At 33.2% G+C, this 27,360-nt stretch overlaps 2 protein-coding genes across 4 annotated transcripts in view; one reads left to right on the top strand and one right to left on the bottom strand.

The window, feature by feature from the left end:
- LOC120628676 overlaps positions 1-27,360 on the bottom strand; it is a 135,121-nt gene that overhangs the window by 11,049 nt on the left and 96,712 nt on the right. For all 3 annotated transcript variants that reach the window (XM_039897230.1, XM_039897231.1, XM_039897228.1), the window contains 4 exons: positions 5,804-5,950; positions 4,814-4,915; positions 4,174-4,324; positions 3,778-3,864 (listed from right to left, as the gene is read on the bottom strand). In XM_039897230.1, coding sequence (XP_039753164.1) covers positions 3,778-3,864; positions 4,174-4,324; positions 4,814-4,915; positions 5,804-5,950 — 487 coding nt within the window. The remainder of the gene's footprint in view (positions 1-3,777; positions 3,865-4,173; positions 4,325-4,813; positions 4,916-5,803; positions 5,951-27,360) is intronic.
- LOC120628594 (N-terminal Xaa-Pro-Lys N-methyltransferase 1-like) lies at positions 6,628-7,287 on the top strand. The gene has a single exon (XM_039897040.1). It carries the CDS (start codon positions 6,628-6,630, stop codon positions 7,285-7,287), a length of 660 nt encoding a protein of 219 aa, XP_039752974.1.

Genomic DNA, 27,360 nt, shown 5'->3' with positions numbered 1-27,360 from the left:
CAGCGATGCCATATACGGTGGTTGGCGGACACAGTTTGACCACTTTTAACTCTAAAACTATTAGGAAAACTTGATTCAAAAGTTGCTTGTATAACAGTTTTCTGTTAACTGAGGAAAACGAAAACCTTTGTAAAAGGTAATATTACTGTAAGTTACTGAATTTTATTTTGGAGAAGTTACGAAATCTCAAACAAAAGCTCCTCGTTTCCCTTTTCTGAACCTTTTCAGAATTAAATACCTGATTTTCTATACGACCATTTCCGGTAAAGTAAAGATCGTTTTATTTTAGTGTAAAGTGTGATTTTTTTTGATTATTTAAATAATTATTAAAACATTTATTCAGAACATTACTTTTTGTTTAATTTTATTTAACATGATTGTTTTTTAAAACATATTCTAGGTATACTGAAAATATTGTGAAGATTGTTTAAGACTGGTTAGAAAAAGAAACCCAGGTTTATATTGCAGGTACAAAAAAAAATTATTTTGCTTACGCAATTTTACTCGTGACAATTTGCAAAACTGAATAGAGTTAAAGCTGAATGCAAAACTGTATTGATAGACGGGTCATAAAAATTATATAAGATTATTCGACTTCTTTATTATCATCCATATAAAGTTTATTGGTTTTGTTTTTCAAATGCATTCTATGTATACTACGAATCTTTTGGAGCGTTATTAGCTTTAAAATCACTCTACGACCCATAGGATCCGATCAGACGCTATAATATCGAGCGAGTGATGCCGCGCTATTTTGTAAAATGCGGATTAATGTTTGTACGGAAAAAAAACATCAGTATCAGAAGTTATTCAAGGACGATATCGCTTAGTACATAATAAATTGATATACGTATTTTGAAGCAAAACGATATTAAGTAAGTACCTCTATTCCACATAGGTTTCCTTTACCATTTATAAAACCGCTAATCAATCATTATTTGTTTTTGTACATTACCCACCTTTGTCCTACAACAGACAAGGTCGAAATGTGTAACGCCGCATTAGCAAGACTGTAATTATGGACAATGCATAATTACTTGCATGTCCGTCACATTATGCATATATTTATAGTGTTATGCATGGATGGCCCTTTATTTATAACGCCATTAGTATCACAGTAAAGTCACAGTAAATATATTAAAGCTTATACAGGGTTACATAAAAAATACCAAAAAGATCTCGGCTCTGTAGTTCCTAAAATTAAGAACTTTTTTTCTACGACTTTTCAAATTCAGTAATAATTTATTTCGTACAAAAAAATATTTATAATACATATATATAAAAATAATATTGTTTCTGTAAGGTGACATTATACTGTGAAAATCGATGTTTACATTACAGAGTAGTAAAAAATAGAGTAGCTATCTATTTAAAATATTAAATATTTCACAAATTATTGAGTTTAACAAAAAGTCTTAGAACAAAAGTTGTTAATTTTAATGTAAAAAAACTACATGTTGAAAGTTTTTTGGTATTTATATTTAACCCTGTATATTCAATGTAGTACAGTTATGGCCAGCGCATCACTGGGACGGCAATTTAATACATATATAGTGATAACAAGTTACAAATGCCAACGTTTAGAGATTGAAGAGAAAGTAATTTTCCGAGATTACCCCTATGTGAGGTGTGTGAGGTCTACCAATCCGCACTTGATCAGCGTGATTAGACCATGGCCTAAAACCTTCTCATTCTGTGAGGAGACCCGTGCCCTGTTTGATAAGCAATGAGATGATGATGATGATGATAAATTAGTTTTATCTATTTCAAATATGATAGGATGTTGAACGTAGTTGAAGAGAATGTTATGTAAAATGTCACATCGACAACAGAAATCTGCTAAAAAGGCAGCCTTATACTTTATTCAGTGGTGCCCTTATTTGTTTAAATAAAGAATTAATAATATGTTTTATCAAACACGATTTGCGTGCTAATAATATTATATTGTAATTTATGCGAGCATACTCGCGACGAGTTACTGTTTATGGTGTTACTGTATTAGCTTTAGTGGGCAGATATCGGATTCCACTCTATCTTTGTTATGCCTGCCAGGGGCTTTTGATCTAGACATAAGATTAGATAATAAAAAAACATAGTATGATTTAATAAGGCTCTCAGGTACTATTCAATATAAGTGCCTATTAAAAATAATGATTATTCGTAAAAACGTAGTTTGTCTTTGTTATGAGATCCATATTAAATGGGATCATAATTCATTTTAAAACATAAATATTTTTAAAGAGTAATTTGCTCTAATTCGCGACAAAAAAGCCCTAAGGTGCAACTTATAACTCCTATATAAACGCCACACCAAATAGATTTGCACCGATACCAGAGCACCCTCAACGAAATCTCAGGAGAGCAACTAGGTATATTATTTTTTTATTTATTGTTATTAGGTACACAAAACAGGTAATATCTAGAAGAAGATCTTAATATGAGTAACTAGCGTACCCAGCCCGCTTCGCCGGGCTAGATTTTGCTTTATTTTATTTAAACAATAAACTTACATCATAAAATTTTTAATTTAAGTCTCATAATATATTAAATCATTTATTTCTCTCCTCGTTTAAGTGCGTTTTTTTTTAATTTACGCAACTAAATATCACTTACGTTAACGGGGAAAACATTGTTAGGAAACCTACATGCCTAAGAGTAGGTACTCCTTAATGTTCTTAAAGAAGTATGAAGTCTCCGCCACTGAAATATAAAATTTAAGTGGACGTTTAATAATTCTGAGCTATCTTAGTTAAGGCCTAAGGAACGTTTCTAGCCAAATTTCTAGTCTAATAAAAAAACTTGAGCTTGAATTTAATAACATAACTTATAAGACTATACATTATCTTGCAACGAATACCTTTATGTGTTTAAAACGATGGAATGTCGGTTTAGTGCTTATTTAACTTATTAAACTGTAAATAATTGTCCTAAGACATCTGTGTCAAGGTAAAGCGCATCCCAGCAAATCTATTATACCTATGACATACTAACTACAGTCCGGCCGTTTAAAGAATGCATTCCTTACTGGTCAAGATTGTACGATGTAATTTAATTAAAACAAGTGACTCTGCTGCATTATGAAAATTTTGTTCTCGGTTATTTGCCCTACGAACGAAATGTTTTTTATTAAAAACGATAGCTGGCGTTATATGAATTAACTTTTTTGTTATTTTGCTCTAAATTGTAAAATAAATTTGTTTTTTTTTATTTATACTGCGTAGCTTGTGTCAACTGTTTATTATTGTTTTGCATGACAAACTAATAAAGCTCAGGAACGCATTCTATAGGCCGTAACACGAAAAATGACTATATGACTATTGTTTATATGTGGCTATATATAAATATTAATTATGTTTATGCCATGGTGTTAGGGGATAATAGTATACTTAACTATATTAGTTATATATTTATATATTTCATATATTATAATGTATTTTTTAATATTACAATATATAAATTAAAACAAAACATAGCCCGTAGAGACGAAATGGGAAATAATTCCTCTAGGGATTAATAATTTTATGAATGGTCAATCTCGTTTACAAGTCATTACACATATTAGCATAATAATAAATGTGTCAAAAAATATCGATTAATTATTATTTATTTCATAATATTTAGAATTCATAATTTAGAAACTGGTCGTAATTTTTCTTAAAATATATTTTCCGTAGCGCCATCTGTTGGCATATGTTCATACCACATAGCGAGTGCCTGCCTGCCTGCTGATATTGCCATCTATCGCCGAGTAGCTACAACTTTAGTTTTAAAACCTACCAATTTGCCTCTGGCGGCGCTGTCGTCGCATTCTCACGGATAAACTCTCCCAATCGTCATCCATGTTTGGTTGTCCCTCTTTTTCAACTAGAACAAAATATTTATACAATAATAATAATTATTAATGAACAAGTACTTCATAAAAATAATTATGATAATATATTTAATTCATAATAAAAATTTTAATTGTTTGTTATTCAATAAAATATAGAAGTTTTACGAAGTACTTCTTGTACATTGATAATAGTATCTACTTTTTTATGAAGTACTGCTATCAATGTAGAAGTAGTACTTGTACTTGTATTAACAGCTATGTACAAATAGTTATATGTTGTGTAACTATGTAACATAGTTACAGCTATTTAGAAATATGAGTATATTAAGAAAATAACGTACCTTCCTCAGTTCGAGTTCTTGAGTGTACTTGAGTTGCAACGCGCAATCCTCCCGCCATGAGGTCAGTGGACTTTTCTAGATCCACCCGTTTTCGTCGTTCTGTGCCACCAGTTTCCTCCACTAGACTCGCGTCGCTGGGTATGGACTTGGCCTGTAGAAAGAGAGTAATATTGAAATTCATTTCGCCTCAGGTGTGATTCATAAAAATCCCTTCTAGCTTTAAAGTCCTACCCACCAATCCATACTAAAAATCCAAAGTTCATTTCAATTTTAAGTATCTTTTTAATTTTTATTTTTTGTGGCATATTTTCAAATTAGTTTTTAATATTAAGAGTAACTCAAAAGTACTGTCGTCAACTTGAAAGTATTTCTTGTTGAAAGTAAACACAACTTTTAAACCTCTCAATTTATTTAAGACTAGAGACTGTAATTTTACTACTTGTAGTAGAATAAAAAAAACACAAATCTGTAGTTACTTATTTCTATTTACCAATGTGATCATGCATTCTAAGATGGCAGCTAACTAATTTGTTTTAGTTGGTTATTATGGCAGTTATATTAAACCCCTTATTGGTTACCTTAAATCGGTTTCCACGGGAAATCGCAGAATAAACACTATTTTTTATTTATTTGTACACACCTCGTCTTTGGACAGTTCCTTGTCACAGAGTTGTTCTTGTTCTTTAGTGTGCCGCGTCTCTGTCACAATCGTACCGTCCGGCCGCAAGGCTCGTAACTGCTCCTAAAGATAAAGATAAAAAATACCATGAAATAAGCCTACTAAGTATTTGTAGCATTTAATTGTTATAGTAAAATACAATGTCCCATAGCTTACCCTTTTTAATATTAACTAACGACCCAAACCGCACGAAAGCAATGTAGAGACTTATGTGGTGCAGTTTAGAGTGACTTCCATGGTACAATAATTTAATCTATCTCGTTAAATATTAGCAGCGTTTGCAATCACGACGACATCACATTACAAATATTTGAATTTCTATGCTATTGTCCACTATACTTCATGTTTAATACATATAAACCATTGTTTTGAATCACTCTTTGGATGGATTGAATGCAGTTTTACTGAAAACTGCATCCAAATTAGTTGCGTAGTTGAAATAATCTAAGCGAACAAACAGCGAAAGCAATTTTGCTTTATATCATGTAAGGAGAAGCAGTAATAAAAATGAAGAACTGAAAATGTACACATTGTACGATGAAAAAGATCTTCAACTTTCATTAGCAATGTCGTAGTCGTAGTACGCTCAATTCTGAACAAAGATCTCTCGTAGGCTCGCTAATTTGATTTTGCCGATTTCTTTAGGCCACAGAACTACGTATCACGACCATTTCAACTTTATATACACCTTTAGACTCAAAACCGAAACCTTTCTATTAATCTCTAAAACTATAATATCCTTCAAGTTTAAGCCATTTCATTTAAGATCCGGAATTAATAATCAATCTGATCCAACATATTCATTTGGCTCACTTTTTCCTACTCTTCTCTATCGACAAGGATAGCACTATAAAACTTAATCTGCCATCTCAATATTTCGGATTAGATTGATTATTCAACATCACGAAGGTTATTATCAGCTTGTTAATTTAAAAAAACAAACATATTAACCGTATCATCTGTAGTGACAGTAGTATTGTAAGCGACCGTGTCCTTAACGAGTTTGGGCCCACGCGGCACCAGCTGTTGGTCCGTCTGCACCTTCAGAGCATTTCGAATATCCTCCTCCTTCGTCTCATTAACTGCTGTTATAAGAGCCTGAAACAAAGAAACAGCAATATGAGAAAAGCAGTTATTGTACTGTTGTAATTATTATATTCTAATAACTTTTTTAGAATATTAAGTCCAGTGCGAGAGTTCCGTAAGAATAAGCAGCTAGCTGCTTACGGTGATCGGACTGAAGAACGGACTACGGGTGATCTAAAATGGCTTGACCGAGATTAATCACAAACGGTTCCAGAATCAACTAAAAAGGTCAGAGCAATTTGTACAGAATATAGTTATGGATTATAACTCTTTCGGATTTCTCTTACCTAAATTTTATTTTTCTTCCATTGGAAGATCAGTAAAATTATTTTAACTCGCCTATAAGCGCATTTGTTGGTACGTCTGACTGAGCATCAGAAATTTACCATTCCCATAGGAAATTATAGCACTTAATTTAAATTGTAAATGAAATTTCCATGTATCTGTTAACTAAAGGTCAGTTCTTTGGGTCTTCTTTGGAACGGAACTCTCGTATTTGGAATGTTGCTTTTACTGTAAAGGTAGAAATATATTTATAACTGATAACTCTGGATTACCTATTTATGTAAACTTTCTTAATACATATAACCTTATTAATCTAATAAATAATAAGGCTAAATATTGGTTCAGAAAATAATTATGTCAAAATAATATTGATGAAATGTCACGATTTTCATGTTATGTAGACGATGACTTACAATGCATTTTATAAGAACGCTGCAAAATACTGGGCTAATGTACCAGCAACAATGGACGGAGTACTCGGTGGCTACGGTCACATCACGGCCGTTGACATCGATGGATCAAAACAATTTCTAAATAGCATACTATCGTTAGATAATCCACCGAGTACAAATCTGGCCTTGGACTGCGGAGCAGGTATCGGTAGAGTGAGCAAAAACCTTTTGATGCCTTATTTTCAGAAGGTTGATTTAGTGGAACAAGATGAAAAGTTCATTAACACTGCAAAAAAAAATGTTGGTGCTAACAATGCTAAATTAGGAACTCTGTACCAAATTGGACTTCAGGATTTCAAACCGCAAAAGGAATATGATGTCATTTGGTGCCAGTGGGTACTTGGACATTTAAACGATTACGATTTAATAGCTTTTTTAGAGAGATGCAGTGAAGCTTTAGCGGAAAACGGAGTTATTGTCATTAAAGAGAACATTGCTTCGCTGGAAGTAATAGAATACGATGACGATGATTCATCTGTAACACGCCCATATAAGTTAATGCAACAAATTTTTGAAGAAGCAAACCTTCGTGTAGTAAAGGTTGACGTTCAAACTGGTTTTCCTAAAGAAATTTACCCAGTGCACATGTTTGCTCTTGTCATTAATACATAGACAAAGAAGTTTTATACATGTAGGAAAATATAACAATAGAATTAAATCCCATTGCCATAAGTTTAATACTAAACAATATCTGTATTGTCTACGTGTACTGTTTAATATATTTGTATGGGTATCTATTTTTTTTTCTAGTTCATGACAAACATCTACGTAAATAAAGTATATGTATAAGAAAAGTATGTTTTTTTTTTTATGTCCAACATGTTAACTTAATGCCATTGAGGCATTCATCTTATGGTTAAGGTCCATCTACTTTAAAGCTTACGCGCATCATTCTCGTGATTAGGTGTCTAAGCGGGTAACAAGAATGCCCTCGACATCACATGCTGAATAGGGCTTAATCTATGATGAAGTGCTTCGTGGGCAGAAATCGTGATTGTACTGTTAATGTTGGATCTGGAACGTGCTAGCAGTTGTGATATTCGCAAGAGCATTCACCGTTTTAGTTGCGAAATTCTTGCGACAGGAGCGGCAGACAGAAGCTATGTGGAATTTGATTTACGTTTTTGCAGACCGTCTGCCCTTATTTCTTGGAAATGGATCACTTAGGGATTCCTTAAGTACTTTAAAATCATAGGGATTATATTGACGGCCGAGTGGTGCAGTGGGCACCGACCCTGCTTTCTGAGTCCAAGGCCGTGGGTTCGATTCCCACAACTGGAAAATGTTTGTGCGATGAACTTGAATGTTTTTCAGTGTCTTGGTAATTATCTGTACATTATAGTATTTAGGTGTATTATATTCATAAAAAAATTATTCATCAGCTATCTTGGTACCCATAACACAAGCTACGCTTACTTTGGGGCTAGATGGCGATGTGTGTATTGTCGTAGTAGTATGTATTAGAATATTGTTCCATCCTATAAACTGCATCGTGTCCATGGAGATTTTAAAAGATAAGTCTCAAAGTTTTTTTTTTAAGAACCGTACTTCTAATACTTGAAGATACACCAACACTCGTTATTTAAAATCCCAAAACGTTTCATTGTTAAAAACTTGAGGTGACTTAAACCTATTTCTTGAACAGAAGGAATATATTATAACTAACAATAAGTTCATGTGATGGTCAAAGCAAGAACTGTACAAGATCCACCGCTCGAATATTAGGCCGTCAAGCCATCTTGGGTAGTAATTTGAGGTACAGTTACATACAGAAATCCATGCTTTTGAATCGTCAGTACCCTATAGCTTTAATAAGTAAGACATTTCAATAGATAAAACGCAGTAATCACCTTCATAAAATTGAGTAGTTGTAAGTACTTTCGAATACTTGATTCGTGATCAGACGGTTTTGAAACCTTTTTCCGAATAGAGTTGATAATTGTTGGTTATTGGGTTGTTCTTATAGAAAACTAGCGGACCCGCACGACTTCGTCTGCGAATGATTCGACTTAAAAAATAGTCGTATGTTGTCCCGGACTGTTTTATAGAACTTTAAAGAAACAACAAAGCCGCCAATTCCGATACTTATTGATACCTTACTACATCCTACCGTCGTTTAGCGTAACGTTTACCGTTCACGCATCACACGCATCAGAATCTCTCAAAAGGGGTATTTTTTAATAATAGTAGCCATTGGTCGTAGCGTGATGTTATATAATTGTTACTACCAACCCAGCAAAAAAAAATCGAAACAGCATTTTCTGAGATTAGCGTGTTCAACCAAACAAAATTTTAAAGCTTTATAATATTTCAATTATGCCTATCCAAAAAACCACATCAACCTAAAACTCCTTTGCGCGGATTTTGAAAGACAAATGCGAAAAATATAGCGAGGCTATCCTGTAGAAGCTGTATGCTTTTCCGGGATAAAAAGAAGCCTATGAGCTATACCAGACTATATTGTAGGTATCTCTGCCAAATTTTAGCCAAATCGGTTCATTCGTTGTGGCGTAACAACCATCCATCCATCTATCACTCGATACATACATACATCCATTCATACATCTATTCTCACAAACTTTCGCATTTATAATATTAGTAGGATGGTACGCATGCATTAGATCGTTGTCCGATATACCATGCAACTTGCTGTTATTTGTGAAGAATTATGTCCTTGATCTCCGACAATATTCATCAGATCTTCATTAAAATTAGACAATACATGATTGGTAGTACACACTGTCTAATAAAAAAAGAATTATTAAAATGGGTGCAAATTTAACGGGGATGTGAAGTAAAATTGATAAAAAAATTTATCCCATTTCCCGGAGGAAACTTATTGTTTATCGGGATAAAAAGTATCCTATATGTTGACCCAGGATATAAGCTACCACTATACCAAATTTATTTAAATCCGTTCAGTAGTTTTCACGTGATGCCCGGACAGACAAAATTAAATAAAAATCTGTTTTGGACTCAGTATCGATTCGATCGATATACCTCGCATACCCCGGTCAAAATTATCAAAATATATTAAATGTAGGTACTGAAATCTTCCGGTTACAGATTTATTATAAGTATAGATTTTCAGCAGATATTTTATTTAGCTTGTTTTTGACAATTTAACTGCATTGCATAATGAAATTAAAATATCCATGCAGAAAGGTATAAGCGCTTACTACAAAATGCTACAATACCATTTAAGTTTTTACCATTGGATCGAGTGCAACTCTGTCTTCGTTTTTCTTTCTAAGTGTACTTTTACATAAAAGTCCACCCGAGCGTAGCCGCGGCAAATTCTATAATATCGCTTAACTAAATTTTGTGATGTAATATATTTTTTTAAAGATATTTAATAAGTTAAGATTTAAATTTTATTTAAAATCAACGTTGCATTATTACCGAAATACTGCGTACCACCTTTGACCACATTAATGGGAAATTATTTTTATTATAAACGAACTTCATACAAACTTTGAACCTCTATATCATCCCCTCACAGGTCGAAATTTGAAAAACGCTAGAACAAATGTTTATTTAGTTTATATAAAACGTAAGCTTACAGAAAAATCCTATTATAATATTAAGGATTACTTAAACGATAAAAAAGCTTGGGTGTGATTTGCTCTAGCTTTATAGCTTTGACGGCCGATTGGCGCAGTGGGCAGCGACCCTGCTTTCTGAGCCAAGGCCGTGGGTTCGAATCCCACAACTGGACAATGTTTGTGTGATGAACATGAATGTTTTTCAGTATCTGGGTGTTTATCCTTTTCCTTGGCATTCAAAACCATTACTGTAAATATTAATTATAGTTTAATGCTTAGAATCATTACAAAAAAATATACCTTTATTAGGTAGTACTTGTAATACCAGATCATTTCTCCAGCGTATGACGATGTTTCATGTGAAAAGCCTTCGATACAGTCTGGATGGAATTTTACAAATGTCGATGAATAAAAAGGTCACCTCCGTCTATGGAGAAAGGGATATCCCTTACTTCATAGACGGAGGTGACCTTCATCTTTAAAACTTTTCCTTAATACTTTTTTAAATAAAATATCTCAATTAACGTAGAACGACTTAGGAAACGAAAATCAGCATACATCGTGTTCTTTGGTCTGTTAAGGTCGTGACTGAAATACATACAGTGACATTTAAAGTTACATCACCTAATGAGTGCAACTACAAGATATTAAGAAGTACCTGCTTAGCATATAAAGGATACGCTGCATTATTTAAAGATGTCTCAATTGTTTAACGACAAGTGAATGGGCAGAAATCCTTACAACTTAAGTTTCAAACCTCAGCCATTGAGCATTAATCGTATCAAATATCTAGTACAAGCTTCGTGGGAATTTTATTATTGGTCTTAGTAAAGTTTTGTTTTCATCTTATTTGTCGCTTATTTTACTAGCGGCTTGCACGTAGCCCGTCGTTCTACCAATTTTTCAATCTCCCTGTGCAAAAATATGTTTATCTGTTGCTCCATTGCTGCGTGAAGAACAAGCAAATAAATAATCATTCTTAACTAATTTATACTGGTCGGAAAATAATTACATTGGAATAACATTGTTAAAACAATACTCCAAAGGTTAAGGACTCTACCATTGATTTTCAGCAATATACAGGTAGTTTAATTGTGCTTAGTTAATCGTTAATATATTAAGCGAATTTCCTGTCATTGTCAGATTTAGAAAGTTCATGGTGTACACCAGGTCAAGTGAAACTTTATGACAAATTGTTTTACTAAAACAATGCTCGCAAAATGCGTTCACGGGTATTGTTTGTTTTAATTATAGCGTAGAATAAGGTTACTTATCAATTATCACGCTCAATTAAGTAGGTGCCTTCTCTTAAATAATTTGATACGCTACATACAACACACGATAAAAAATATAAATTAGTAACCGTCAGATCTTATAATTATATAGAATCAGAAATCGTGTTATCTCTCTCAAATCGTTATTTTATTATTATAATTGATTTATACGTATTTGGTTTTATTTAAGAGAAGTAAAAGTAATGTCGAAGTATGCCGTGGAACCGGTTGTCAGTTGTCACATATTGTGCACGCACATATTTTACCGAATTCTTCAGAAAGAAACCGCTTTTAATTCTGATGAATATCTGATCGATATGACAGAGATATTGTCGAATTTTGTGGAAGGTGATTCCTTAACTTAAAAAAGACAAGATGGAAGAAAGATGTACCTACGCACCTTTGATTACGCAGTCCATAAGACGATCTAAAATTTTATCTTATTTTGTTTGTAGTACTTAAATCAAATATCGGGTCCAATTCTGTAGCATATAAACTTTAAATTATAATAAACGGACAAGTCTGAGTCAAAGGGCTATTGTTTTTATAAGAATAATTGTGGAAACTTTTGCACTTTTCTTTCACACATTCATAAAAAATTAAAAATCGGCCAACACACCACCATTTCGTAGTCGTTTTTGCGTCGGATGTTTAACAGCCGATTGGCGCAACGGGCAGCGACCCTTCTTTTTGAGTCCAAGGCTGTGGGTTTGATTCCCACAACTAGAAAATGTTCATGTGAAGAACATGAACGTTTTTCAGTGTCTGGGTGGTTATATTCAATTTATAACTATTTATGTATATTATTCATAAAAAAAATCATCAGTCATCTTATTAGCACCCATAACACAAGCTACGCTTACTTTTGGGCTAGATGGCGGTATTTATTGTCGTAGTAACAAAAAAACTAAAACAAACGAGGACGAAGTTGCAAGCAACAGTTTGTACATCATATAACAATACAGTCTAGATATATTAAGATATTCTGACAATAGATAAGATCAACGCCTTCCAATAAATTGAGAAGCATTCTGAGATACTGTCTCAAAATGTAAATTGAAACTGATCGAACCTGACAACGTTCTTTGCTTATTACTCTAACTAATTTATATCTGCGGCTGTAGAATGCTGTATTATTAAAGTAATTGTCTTTATTCATAACGATTGCGAGAGATGCTGCGATAAGTAGATGTGAAAATATTATCCAATTCAATCTAATTCAATAATAATTTTGCGTTTATTGTTCAATATTATTACGATATTGCCGTATAACAGAGTGACAATAAAACTTGTGTTAAGGTTTATGAACTATCTCAGATTATACTTGTTACTATGTAAAAATATACTTAGTATTTGTAACAGGCTTGTGTATAACGTTTACTTGCGGCATCATAAGCAATTATTACTTATTCAAGTTTTGAACCCGGGGCTTGGTAAACTAATGTTAGTGCTTTAGGTAGCTTATGTAAGAGTGGTTTACATATTAAAGTAACAGTGATAATGGATTTAGAAAACATATTATTATAATTTCAGATAACGTACATTTAATTACATATAAAATTAAAAAAAAAAACAATGACTTGAAATGACAGTTATGACCTTAAATGTGATAATATTAGTAACGTGATAGAGTGTCTGTTTGTTTGTTTGTTACCTAGGTTAGGCTTGGCAAAGAGATAGCTTGTATCCTGATAGACGTAAACGGAATACTTCTCCCACAAAAACTAACAGATAAAAAAACCTGCAGAAAAATCGAACATATTTGCTTCCACAGTATGTGCAACTTCACAACTTAATTAAACGAGTTCCATCTGACAAGACATTTCGCACGAGCGAATCCTGGTTCAACCTAGTAGCTTTGTCAAGTGTTTGTCAAAGACAGAAACTAAGTGGATTTTCGTGTCCTCCCCAACAGAGTGGTTTATCGTATTAACTTTATGCAGCGGTTTAGTTTACAATCATATTATGTTTAAATCTGTTTTACTATAATAATTTTAAAAGTATCATGTAAAGTCGATGGTAAGTATGGCAGAGCGACTTTCGTTGTTTGTTAGTTTTTTACGGCTGATTGGCGCAGTTGGCAGCGACCCTGCTTTCTGAGTCCCAAGCCGTGGGTACGATTCCCACAACTGGACAATATTTGTGTGATGAACATGAATGTTTTCAGTGTCTGGGTGTTTATCTATATATTATAAGTATTTATGTATATTATTCATAAAAAATATTCATCAGTTATCTTAGTGCCCATTATACAAGCTACGCTTACTTTGGGACTAGGTAGCGATGTGTGTATTGTCGTAGTATATATTTAACCCCAAACGCAAAAACGACGGGCCTGTGACTGTGACTACCTTTTGATAATTGTCGGATAGTTCGGATAATTCACATACTTATTTTGTCTTTTCTTGTCGCTAGACATAAAGTAGGTCACTTCTTGACAAACATACGTTTCGACTATCCGACATTTGTCAGAATGTGGTAAATTGGGCCCTAAAATATGTGAAATAAGATAGTTAGCAATAACTGTAACTATCCAAAGTTCAATCAAACAAATAAATTATATTCAATACAAAACTAGCGTGACCAAAGATTAATACAATGTAATAGACATTGATAGACTATTAACTTAATAGTGAAATCAATACCAATCTACTAACAAGGAATCGAAATATTTTTTGAAAGCATTAAATATGTCATGGATATAACCTTACAACGTAATTTAAATCGAACGTGACGGTGTACCGTAAAACTTTTCAATACATTCGCTCGTAATGAGGCTCTTATGACACTGTTGTCAAAACTTTAAAATAGACTTTTACGTCCGCCTACATACTTGTACGGCAGATTGTGCAATAAACATATTACCGCACAGTGTTTGTAGGCGGAATTCGCATATTCAGCCTGAGACTTCAGTGCCTAGTAATACGGATCGTTTCGTACGCTTAGTAACATTTAATTCAATGGTATTGGTCTTAGATATTTTGTAACGTATACTGACAAACTATTGAAAAACTTTAAATGGAACACAATTACTTTTCTAAATATCTAAATCTAAATATACTACGACAATACACGCATCGCCATCTAGTCCCAAAGTAAGCGTAGCTTGATGTATGGGTACGAAGATGACTGATGCAGATGAATATTTTTATGAATAATATACAATTAAACACCTGTCTAATGAAAAACATCACACAAACACTTTTAAGATGTGTTAATCGAAACTTGATCTTTTACGCCTCTTCTTAATTTTTTCAGCTTTCAACTTGATTATTATTTATTGAATAAATATCAACTTATTTATGTTTTTCATTTAAATTAGAAAATGAAAATCCAATGCGAATTTACTGTTGTGAAATTGCGAAGAATTTATCTTCGTTTGTTCGTTTGGGAATTTTTAAACCAATAATAAATAAGTATATATATAATAAATAAGTCAAGCTGGATGAACTTCTCGAACAAGACTTTCCAACACAATTTATATTGCGAGACGAAAACCTAGACGTAGAATAATTGCTGAATTCCCAGGAAATTTTTATCTAGTGTTTCATCTCAGCAGATGTCGCTAGAAAGCCCGTGAAGCTGCGACAGTGTGATCCATTAGATAGCTAAGGTCACATCAATTGTAATTTGTATGCTACATACGTAAGCATTGTTATATAATTATTTATATCTATCTATTTAAGTACTATCTAATAACATGTGAAATGTCGTAGACTATATTAATATAAGCCTCTATTAAAAAGAGATTAAATTTGAGTCCCGTTTGATATGGAATTATAGTACCTATTTTACATATTTTATTTTATTTCGAGTATTATATTATTAAATGCTTAAGCTATGAGCTCAAATATTATGAAGTTATTAAAGATAGATACCTAAAAATATTGCTTTGTCATATTATTTACGCATTTTATTAAATTTTAGCTGAATATGAAAATGGGAAGTGGCGCAAATATAATTCAGCTTTCCAGACTTGATTATAGTCGGACAGTGTGAGAGGTGAAACGAAATAAAAACTCTTAAACAGATATTCTTCAACAAAATGTCCGGCGTCTGTGCTCTCTTACTTTACGATCTTTATAAAGAAGCCTGGGTCTTTGGTTACGAAAGGTATTTTCAGGATGTAACGGCGTCATTGTTATTCTTAAGGAATTAACCTGAAAAGCCCAGCCGTTTCGAAAATGATATTAAGTTTATGAAATATGTAAGTTTGCCTTAATAAAAAGTTTAGTAGTTTGCCTTTTTAGAACTAGCTGAACTCGGCCACGCATCGCTGTAGGTCAGTCTGATATTCGAAACCATAAAGAAGCACTAATATATATTATTATTTAAGATTGTAGTTCTTCTAAAGTCCTGTGCAGTATTCTCGGTACGATTAATTCAAAGAAGCTTATTTTAAATTGCACAATTATATGCACGCAATACCTTACAATCCGTGTACCTACATTTACCGGTATTCGCTAGCCATGAATGAAATTCCAAATGCTATCTCCTGCGTGGGTCGTAGACCAGTCGTTAGATAAACGAACGTCTCATTAATACCTCTCTTCCTTAATGGTGTACTGCGAAACGGGGAGCCATTTGTTAGGACTAATTTTGCAATATCCCATAGCACCATACCTATTAATTATTGTATTCGTGTTTAAACGTATAGCACGTTCGAGGTTCTATTACATACTTGCATATACGGGAGTGCATAAATAAGTTGAGTTGTTTCACTATTTGTTACAAAATTATATTTTAATAATAATAAACTTTTTTTTTTTTAATACTTTGCTATAATATCATTGATCTTAACTTTAATATAACTAATTAAGGAGTAACCCTTTGTTATTTTATTTAACAGGTTATGCTTTCAGGATTGCACAATATCAAACGTTTTGAGCACTAGTCTTTAAGGGAAAACAAACACTTGCAATTATTGAAACAAACTCCCGACCATGATTAAATTTAAGTTAAAAATGTATGATTTTAATACTATTGTTTGTTTTTTTTTGTTTTTAGCCTTTATTGCACACATTTTATATAAAGTAATCACAAATACAGAAGAGACTTAAAAAAAATTGTACTGTAAAAAAAGTGTATTGTATGTTTCGTCAAATTTAATTTAGCGTAGTTATATACAATAAAATTAGCATATTTTTTTTGGATACATTCATGTAATGTATTACATATAAACACGTACGTACACGATTTCCGACATATTACCAAGATATAATATGATACAGTGAAGTACCTACCTATATTATTATTGGTTAAGCTGATTATTGGAACATAACATGCACAATCTCCCTTCGACACAACGTACGTCCTTCAGTACCTACTGACAAGTAGCAATGTGCAACAGGTTTACGCTTTAATCTTATTGCTATAGTTAAGACAATGTTATAATTAACTATTCCCAGCGTAGGTATTTAATCATTATATGACGCTCCGATCATTCCGGATTTAAGGACGTTGCAAACTCAAACACTCCTTAAAATGCTACCACTTACGTGGCCACTCCGTACACATTTTCATTTCCAGTAGTTTTTGTATTATCATCATCATATATCATTATAAATAGTATTTTTTAATTTATCTCAAAATTTTAATAAATAGTAACAACGAAAATCTTACCTACTGCAAGTTTGTGTTAGAGGTAACTTTAACTTTTTTTTCTCACAGTTACTTAATCGTGACCATGAAACCAAAAATATTATTGACAAAAATTACCTATCTTTTTGCGCTATGAATACTTTCATAGATTTAATATGCCATTTGAAATTCAATTTGAAAACTCCATGTCTTTTATCGCTAATGAGTGCGTGTTATAGGAATGAAATCAAATAAAAATTTAGAGAACAGACCACTGAAAACGCTGCTATAAAGTAGACGGGTGTCGAAGTCAAAGTCAAATTCAAATATTTCTTTATTCAAATATTGATGGTGATAACTAATTTCGTCAACCTTAAACTAAAGCTACGAGGGTTCCAAACGCGATCTGATCCAAGAAGAAGCCTATAACAACCTTAGCCCATTTTTTGTTCACCATCTCACATGCCACCTGTTACCGAATTTAATAAAGTTTACACTACCTTGAACTTAAGCCAGTAATAAAGCTAACAATAATGATATTTGATCAGATATAGATACACAATTTAGTAACGGAATTGTAACGGAACAAGGGAGAGCAGTAGGCTGTATAACAATTGTACACCAGCCTTGAGAGGCCAGCCGTCTGACCTTTCCACTACCTGTTTGTTTCATTAAAAAAACATCAAGTAACATCGACAAACTCGGGTTTTCTCTGTTCCGTACCTTTTAATATTAAAGCATTATAGAAATATTACAGCTGTATTCGCTTTCACGTAAGAAAATAATTGAATGAAGACATAGAGATGGCATTAATGCAAGGACGTATATAGTGAGAAAATAACAAACCTCTGTAGTTTCAATAACATGTAGATAGGAAAATTAATAAAAACAAAATAACTTTCTCCTGCAATTTTATAGATCAAATCTATAAAATAATAATAATCAATAAAATCTAGAAATATAGAAATTATATAGATACGCAACATTAGTTATTCGATATTTTGCATTAAGATCCTATGTGCTAAATACCTACTTTATAGTTTAAAAAAAAAGTAATATTTTCACCCAAAGTTTTCTTAACATGATAATAGCATACCGTATTAGTATTAGGATACCGTATCCTAATACATCGTTTATCTGCATCGTTTATCCACCGTAAATATCGGTATTCGTTACTTGCAATTGTTATACCTACCTAATATTAATATTATTATTGCCCAAGATAGCCAGCATGAAATACCTGGGAATATTATTAAGCAACATTTATTGCAACTGTGTTGGGCCCACAAACTAGCCAACCTGCATTTCGGCCTTGAGCAATCCATTCCGTGCGCCCTTTCTCGATGATGTCTGAGACCAATAAATCCTTCCTTAACTATGCGTCAAGGATTTTAAACTAAATTTGTAGGAGTTAACCTAATTTTCTGCAGATAATGGTGTTTGAAGCAGTTATCGCGCATTGGGCACGAGCTTCCTGTCCAATGCGCGATAACCGCACTTCCCTTTATGGGGAGCCGAGTTCGAATCCCAGCACGCACCTCTAACCTCGAAGTTATTTGGTTTTAAGTAATTAAAATATCACTTGCTTCAACGGTGCAGGAAAACATCGTGAGGAAACCTGCATGAGAGAACTCTCAGAGTTCTACATAATGTTCTCAAAAGTGTATGGACCAATACTAAGCCAGCGCGGTGGACAACGTCCTAAACCCTTCTCATGATTATCAGTGCTGGACACCGAGCAGTTTGTCTCGGTTCGACAATTCGTCTTACCAGTTATACTCGTAAAGGAATGAACAAAAAAAAACTTGCGGTTCGTTTTAAATTAGAGTACAAGTACGTGAAATTCAACACAGCGTAAAAATCATATTTAAAAAGAGTCGTTGACTCTTTTTAAATATGATTTTTAAGTGCTTCGAATAATCTGGAAAATACGTAAGTATTTGAAAAAAAGATTTAATAGTAAAAAAAGAAGGTAGTTCTGCCCGTATAATCTAACTTGACGTACACTTATAATTGATGAGAAATATACTTTGTTTTCTTTTTAGTTTTCCTAATTTTAACACAAGCAGTTGCCTGGCAGAGATCGCTACTCAGCGATAAAACCGCCTTTTGTATCCTACTACTTTATCATATTACTTTTTCTTTCGTATTATTTTGTGGAGTACAAATAAAGAGTATAAAAAAGACTGGCTAAATATTTTAGACAAACGAGACAAAGGAATTCAACGCTAAGAAAATTGAATTAAGTGGATATACGATGTTTATAAATAAATAAATGATTGCTTACAAAATTAATAAACATTTCAAATTACTCTGTTTAGATAGAGTAACATTATGAAGCTCATCGTGTATTCTAAATACGGAAATGGATTCGTAATTGATTACACATAGAGAATATTTCTATGGTAGTTTTACAAACGTATTACGAAAGTGATGAATCATTCCCAGATATTGCTGTCTTTTGCAATTCTTTAAAATCTTATTAATAGTAAGTAGGTACTTACCAGCTGTTATTTTTTCTGTGTCAATATAATAATATTATACCACTATTCATTTGATAGGTAGTAGGACTAGGTACATATGTATTGTATACACTTCATAACTACAAACGAATATTTCAAATATAAAATTTTAGATAAGTTTCAGAAATTGAGGGATTTGGCTCCGCATTTTTCCGGTCTTCGCGATTACCCGAGAGATGCGGTTCTTAAATTTTTATATGCATTTCAAAATTAAATACTTGTAATAATTTCCAAGTGTACTTTTAAACACATTGTAATGTGTCTAGTCTAAGCTTTTACCTCTACTTCATCAACTACTTCCTATTTAGTTTCGAGTACCCACAGAGAGATACTACTGCGTACTGTATGTAGGAGCTATCATTAACAACAACATCAACATTACAACATTCATCAACATCACAACCCATTACCGGCCCACTACAGGGCACAGGTCTCCTCTCAGAACGAGAAGCCTTTATTCCACCTCGCTGGCCAAGTGCAGATTGGTAGACTCAGTGGCGTGCATAGAGGGTATGCAGATGAGATACAAAATGAAGAAAATCTCCAATACGAGTTATAAATACTTAAGGGTAGGCTTTTTATAACTCTTACAAAGCATATCCTTAAGTTTTTTATAACTCGTACCAACTGGAGATTTTCTTCGTTTTATATCATCTGCATACCCTGTGCATACCCTCTATGCACGCCACTGGCCGTAGACTTCACACGCCCTTGAGCACATTATGGAGAACTCTCAGGCATGCAGGATTCCTCATGATGTTTTCCATCAAACAGCAAGTTATATTTAATTACTTAAATAAAATACGCACATAACTCGGACAAGTTCTACTATACTCGGGAATAGAAATCGTTCCCCTGAAAGTGGAGCAAAAGCCTAGTTTTAACCTGCACACGTAATACCAAAATTCAATCAGGGGATTCATATTTTTGGATTTAGAAGTAGTTTAGTGTTCTTTATTTCTTAAATTAAAACGACACAGAGCGATTGTCAGTAAATAACCCGGTATTGTAGATTAAAGTACGGCTCCGCAACAGACGTTACAATGTTGAAATTTGATAGCGGATCTTGAAAAGCACACAAGACTAACACAGCGGGACTATAATATATCTTAGACTATTTTCGCCTCTATTATATTTCTAACGTTTGAAAACACTTCCGAAGGTCGTAAATAACGCTTATCTCGGTATGAGACTCTCTTCTTATTAGGTAACACGGCCGTTTGAACTTTAAAATAATTGTATAATACTGTCGGGTAATGTATAGATATTGTCATCTTTGCCAGTGATTAATCGAAATCTAAATCTAAGTTCATACAAAATCATTGTTGCATGATACAAAAACCGTTTCTGGAAAAACAATTGCACTGTAAGTGCTTTATTTATCTTGGTTTGAAAAACAGTTCCGGCATGTATCGATCAATTAGCACATCAAAACTGTGTCATCGAATGCAAATGTGTTTCATCGGATTGATTTTGACATAAAACAAATAATGTAGACCGGCTGACGTCACCTTGTCCGGAAAAACAGCCACATTGAATGTGATATTTTTATCTGATTTCGTAAAATTCGGATAGGAGAGCCTCCTTCCGCGTAATTTTTGATGCTATATGAAAAAAAACAAAAAAAATAAGATTCTGTCTGTACCTAGTAAAATTTCTTTTCATTTTCTTGTTACCCTCTACGCGATCAAATCAGAAATGTGGAGAGTCCTAGAAGAACCAGAGTTACCGACATAGCTCAACGAGTCGCGAAAATCAAGTGGCAATGGGCCGGGCACATAGTTCGGAGCAAGGATGGACGTTGGGGTCCCAAGGGGCTGGAACGGCAGCCCCGAACTGGTAGGAACAGCGTTGGTCGATCCCCAAAAAGGTGGACAGACGACATTAAGCGCGTCGCAGGTAGCCGCTGGATACCAGCGGCACAGAACCGTGGAATTTGGAACTCCCTACAAAAAACCTATGTCCAGCAGTGGACGTCTATCGGTTGATATAATGATGATCATACCTAAACCACATTTAAGTACAATAAGTTTACTCATTTCCCTTTAAAAACGCAACCCACTATTTATGAAATACTTGACATACTGGTTACTTAAAGGTCTATAAGCACAGTTGGATTCTAGTTTACTTACTAAGGATTCCCTGTAATAGTGTAATAAATAAAGACTTGTAAAACCTGACCTAATAGGTACTCCCTCCAGTTACTCGGCACCCAGTACAAGTTGAAAGTCATTCAAAACGTGTAATTTCATCGAGAGAAATCAAACTCCGTAACCTAGTTAAGTTTCACAGGAAAGAAAATGCTGGGATATCATCCAAGCCCAATAAGTCAAGTAGAAATCACTTGATCGAGCAAGGTAAACCAGTCGTCAGTAATGTCCGCGAAAGTTATTGTTGAGACACAGACTAAGAGAAAAATATAAACATAATTAAGGGCTCCAAAACTAATAATATATATGCGAAAGCGTGTTTGTTTGTTTGTCCTTCCTTTAAGTCTTAACCCAGCAACCAATCGACGATGAACGGACGGAGCGTAACATGGGCTTCTTTTTACTCCCACGAATACTATGATTCTTACGGGATATGTAAATAAACACGGACTAAGAACTTGGAACAGCTAAAAAAGAGGCGGAGGCCTTTTTAACCTTCTGAACGCACGAAGATAGGTACTCTTTGTGTTTGTGCTTGATATTATTGATATACATTTATAAAAAATATTCGCATGAACTTTTCAAAATTAAGCCCTATGGATCCGCGAATCAACAATGTGTACTTAATCCCTGTCAATAGATTTTGATTTGAGTTCAATAATTGTTTGAGCTGTTCTATAAATATTCCATTGTTATATTCATATAACAGTCTGCAATGATAAACCACGAAACAATAATTTGTGCCTTATAATTGATACATTGACCAGATTCACTTTAATGTTTAAGTTTCTTCGCAAGAACAGCGGTCTCCGTCCATCTTATTCATTAAGTCTTTGAGAAGAGCTGCTAACATTAGTCGTGAGATAAACCTGTCTATGTCTACTTTTATTATTTTAACAGGGAGATATCTGTGTTTTTGCCCGCTTTATAGAAAGTTGTAATGTTTAGCCCAGCGATTACTGTCTTTCTATAACGTTCATAGAATTTTAATCATGCCTTGTAATACAAAAGAAGCCGTATTATTTCTCTATTCTAAATATTACAAATGTTATCGACATTTCATTTATTCCATTAACACAAGCAAGTATAAATGAAAATAAAATTTTGCACTGAAGTGTATGTTTAAATAATCTTAATCAAACCACCTCATTTTAAGCAGTTAGTTGATCTAAGTTTGTGATTTGTGAGTTTGAATGTTACCTACTTTTGATTAGCATGCCGTTTATTTAAACATGATGGTTTTTTTCTGCAAACATGTCCAATGGCTCAAAAGGTTGTGTTATCGTTGTCTAATGAAAATGTATAAAGTCTTCTATCAGTTTACTTTTCAATGAATGTCATTGTAATGAAGCCAGAGATACTTCGACTACATTTATTATAATTATTGTAAAACGTTTTAAAAATAAAAAGTTAAAAAAATCATGATTATTCGCGATTATAAACATTAAGGAGATAAAATGTTGTTAAAATAACTGAGCAACTTGGATAACTTAAAAAAAATGAGGTCTTACGTTAAAAAATAATAAATATACATATTTAAACCTTACTCCAAAATATTTGATACATATTAGCATGTTTAAACTATTATTATTATTATTTAAATTTGATATTTTTTTAAACATGGTACTTATAAGTTTACAGTTGATTATACCATGCAAAAAAATAGACCATGTTTAATAATCTATGTGGGGAAGTTGAAATATGCCTAGGTAGGTACATTGTTCGATATAATTCAATTTCTATTGTAAGTAGGTGCCCATTTTACGCACAATAGCAAAGCTAATGAGGTATGGGGATTCCAGCTATGTCTTATATAAGGCATAAAAAGTGTTGTAATGTTTAACCTTTTCCGCTTAGGGTTCTTATGTAAAATTGATAACAGTTTTCGTAGTAACAATACCAGTCGAGCATAAAAGAAACTATAAATACATGGTCAATATATTTTGTTAAAATCAAGAAACTGTGTAACAAGAAATTTGTACGTGTAATTTAAATACGTTACGTTACGTTATAATTAATACTTAATACTTAATCATAATACTTTTTAACCAGTCATTGGTAATGGTATGACTGATGACCTCCCAAACGCTCACAAGGTCACTTGCAATAGGCCTAGTAAGAAAGTTGAGAGTCCCTAATACACCTGCCCCTGAACAGATGATAAAGACAGCTATGCTCGTACTACCACTACATGCACAAATCAGAAATGAGTAGATCCGTAGATAAACAATTTTATCGACATACCTCAATTGCGAGGGAAGGTAAAGTGCGAATGACGCGGGTGACGTTCGGAGGACCTATGGACGTTAGGCCATATGTGCTGAAGTGGCCCCTTAATGGAAAACTTCCACTAGGTGCTACATCAAGTAAGTCACTGTGAGTCGTTGAATACGATCAGCACAAGACTGTGGAGTGTGCAATTCCCAGAAGTCACAAGTCCAACAAAGGAAGACAAGAAATGAAGAAGAGTTGAAATGATGATAATAGTAACTACTTACATGGTCGCACTTTTCAAATGAGCAGTGATTTTTGACATACGAATTCCATAAAGAAATGCTGTCATCAGTGCGCATTTCCAGTATTTAAAATGCTAACTTGCGGCTCTTAATGTGCGATCGACTTAAGTCACCATTTACTGCTACATTCGTGACCGTGTGACCGAATCGTGATACCAAAAATTGGAGCCACACTGAATATGAAAATGTTACCACAAATACCGACACGTCCCAAATAATGTCACACAATTATTATTATGCGTTTGCATTTTCAAAATTAAAACGATAACAACTCGTGCTACTGACCTTACTGTTGAGTTAATTACAAAGCTATAAAATGTCTATCAAATAAATAATTTATATCATAAAACCATTTGAATTATGCCCCCGATTCTAATTCAAATGAAGTGGGACTGGATATCTAAGATAAATTGTTGGTGACATACTTTCGGGTATACTCTATCATTGTTGTTCTATCAAAAATTGGTGATTGGATGTTAGACAACAAGTATAATAGAAATATGTCTAGTCAGTGGAGGCATCATAAAAATGTTATGCTGCGTTTGAAACTACGTACGAAGCAGTCGAATTTATACCTATCAAAATTTGCATAGATCACGTGTGTGTATGGATATCAGAACTGCAATAAAAATTAGCAAGAGTAATATTTTTAATTTTAGATACGGGAAAGCTCTTACAAATTTTAATGGATGAATGAACACTCTGATGATCACACTTGTATATTTCTATTGCAACATATGTAAATCAACAAACACTCTGTTTATAAATGAAAACTTGAAGGAAAACTTACTTTAAGAGATTAGAGATTTTTGATCAAAAATCGGCTTAATTTTAGTATGCGATTACTTTATATGGACTGTGTTTAGTAGTAAAAATTACATTTAATTTAACGAGGTCTAATCCTACGTATTGCTAAACTCGTAGGTAAAAAATAAATAGATATCAATATAATAAGTATATCGACTACGAATTTTCTAAACTGATATTGGCATAAATGCAAAAATGCAAGTGTAAATTTCGAGTTAGGTACCATACAACCATTCATGTTAAACTTTCTATTATTTTACGCCCAGTCATAGTAGTTTATGAGCAAAAGTACCTATTGTTTAAGAATTTCTCGTTCGTAGTTATATTAGAAACAGTGTGTTAAAAAAAATATTTGACTCTTAGGAAGTAGGTTCTTGATATTATATACCGATACTACAAATGTTTTGTTCGCGACTGTTTTAATGATATGCTTAAATAGATAGTGTCTATCTTTTACTATTTTCATATTTATCAAACCATCAGTAGTAAGCTGATCAAGTCGAAACAATACAAAAATATTCAGACTATAAAAAAAATTCCGCTCACTTTAGTCACACAGTCATCGCTTTACAATACACGATACATTTTATGGGTACATAAACAGGTTGTATTCGAGGAATATGTATGTCTGCCGACGCAACTTGAATCTTTAAACGGATCTATCAGATACAAAATGGTTGAACCAGCAGGTGCCATTTACAAGTAATACTGTCTCCGTGATAAAAAAATACTTGAGTACCGATACCTTCAGAAATGAATAGCCATGAACCCCCAACCTAAACCAAATCGTTTCTTTCATTCACTATTAGTGACTAGGCATTTTCTAGGTACGCATGACCCAGTCTATATTAATAATAATAGTAATAATATCTTTATTTTATCAAAATAAACGTATACATTTCATGAGTGTGAAGCCCTGTCTCCTGCGGTAGTTAAAACTGTGTTACAGGAGACAGTGTCTTCCCTATATCTATGGTCTTATTGTCTTATTAACAAACGTTTGACAACTTTACAGAGAAAATTATATAAAGGAAAAAAAAGAAATAAATAAATGAAAAAAAAAAACGAAGTCCCAACAATATTTTTCAGTAGGCCTGACAGGCAAGACATATTTTCAAGTGCAAGCATTTTCATCGATATCTTGTTCAAACTCTACAGTTAGGGACTAGCATTTAAATCCGAACTGAACTAGTGTGAAATAGAAATCAATGAACAATAGATAGGCTGGGAGTTTCTGAATAGATAATGCGTATGCAGACAACTTAACTGTACTGAAGGAAGCACAATTGCGTTAAAGGTCCCGTTAACTGAACCGTGCGATATTGAACCCCGTTATTAAATGCAGTTTCGCATAATAACGTTTTATAATTAAATTTCGATGTGGGCGATATTTTGTACTCTATTGAGATTACATTTTAATAATCTGCCTTAAGCGATTGCAAAAACGCTTAAAGCAGTATTATTTTAATGCTGTTTAGTTGTTTACGTTCTTGTTTCAGAATTACAATCTTGATATGTGTCATGCGACAACTTTACATGGTGTAAAAGAAAGCCGTTCCCGCTGTTTGTGCACTTTAAAATTACGCAAAGGATTTTTATTCAGTTTTCAGCAAAAGATGGAGTGATTCAAGACGAAGTTTAACTCGTAGTAAATACGCATATCAAAATTTTTAAAATTGATTTATTTTAAGTAGGCCCAGTTTACAAGCACTTTCGAAACGTGAAGTCAGTCTGTTTTTAGTGACTCTACCACCGGTTCGGAAGGCAGATTCCACCGAGAAGAGCCGGCAAGAAACACAGATTGCTCTTTTTCAACATCATTTTACAGTTTACAATGACAAATATATATTATAATAAATTTTCTATATTGTGAGAGGTGCGGGTGGAGCCTGCTTCCAAGCAGCCTTGTTAAGAAATTCATAAATCGTATAGTAACCACGATTAATTTAAAAAAGTTTTTTTAACACATTGTTTAAACTTATCAAATCCAAAATTAGCGTGGGATCAGATTATAAAAGGATACTCAATCACAAATGACGTCTGCACCTTTCGCAAACGATATGCAGATGTCACTAACTTATGTCCATTTCGAGTAAGGCGATAATTTATATCCCATTTTCGTTTATAAAGAATAGAAATGAAAAACAAATATCCAAAGTTTTGTAATGTGATTTCTTAACAAAAATATTGTGTGAACATTGTTAACAAAACCTTACGTGATAGATTTAAGTAATGTATAACGGAATTGTATTATTAATAACTGCGAACTGCCCCACAATAATATCTAAGTA

The sequence above is a fragment of the Pararge aegeria genome, chromosome 13 (assembly GCF_905163445.1).
Source record: "Pararge aegeria chromosome 13, ilParAegt1.1, whole genome shotgun sequence".
NCBI classification, from domain to species: Eukaryota; Metazoa; Arthropoda; class Insecta; order Lepidoptera; family Nymphalidae; genus Pararge; species Pararge aegeria.
This window is presented reverse-complemented; position numbering and strand designations above follow the sequence as displayed.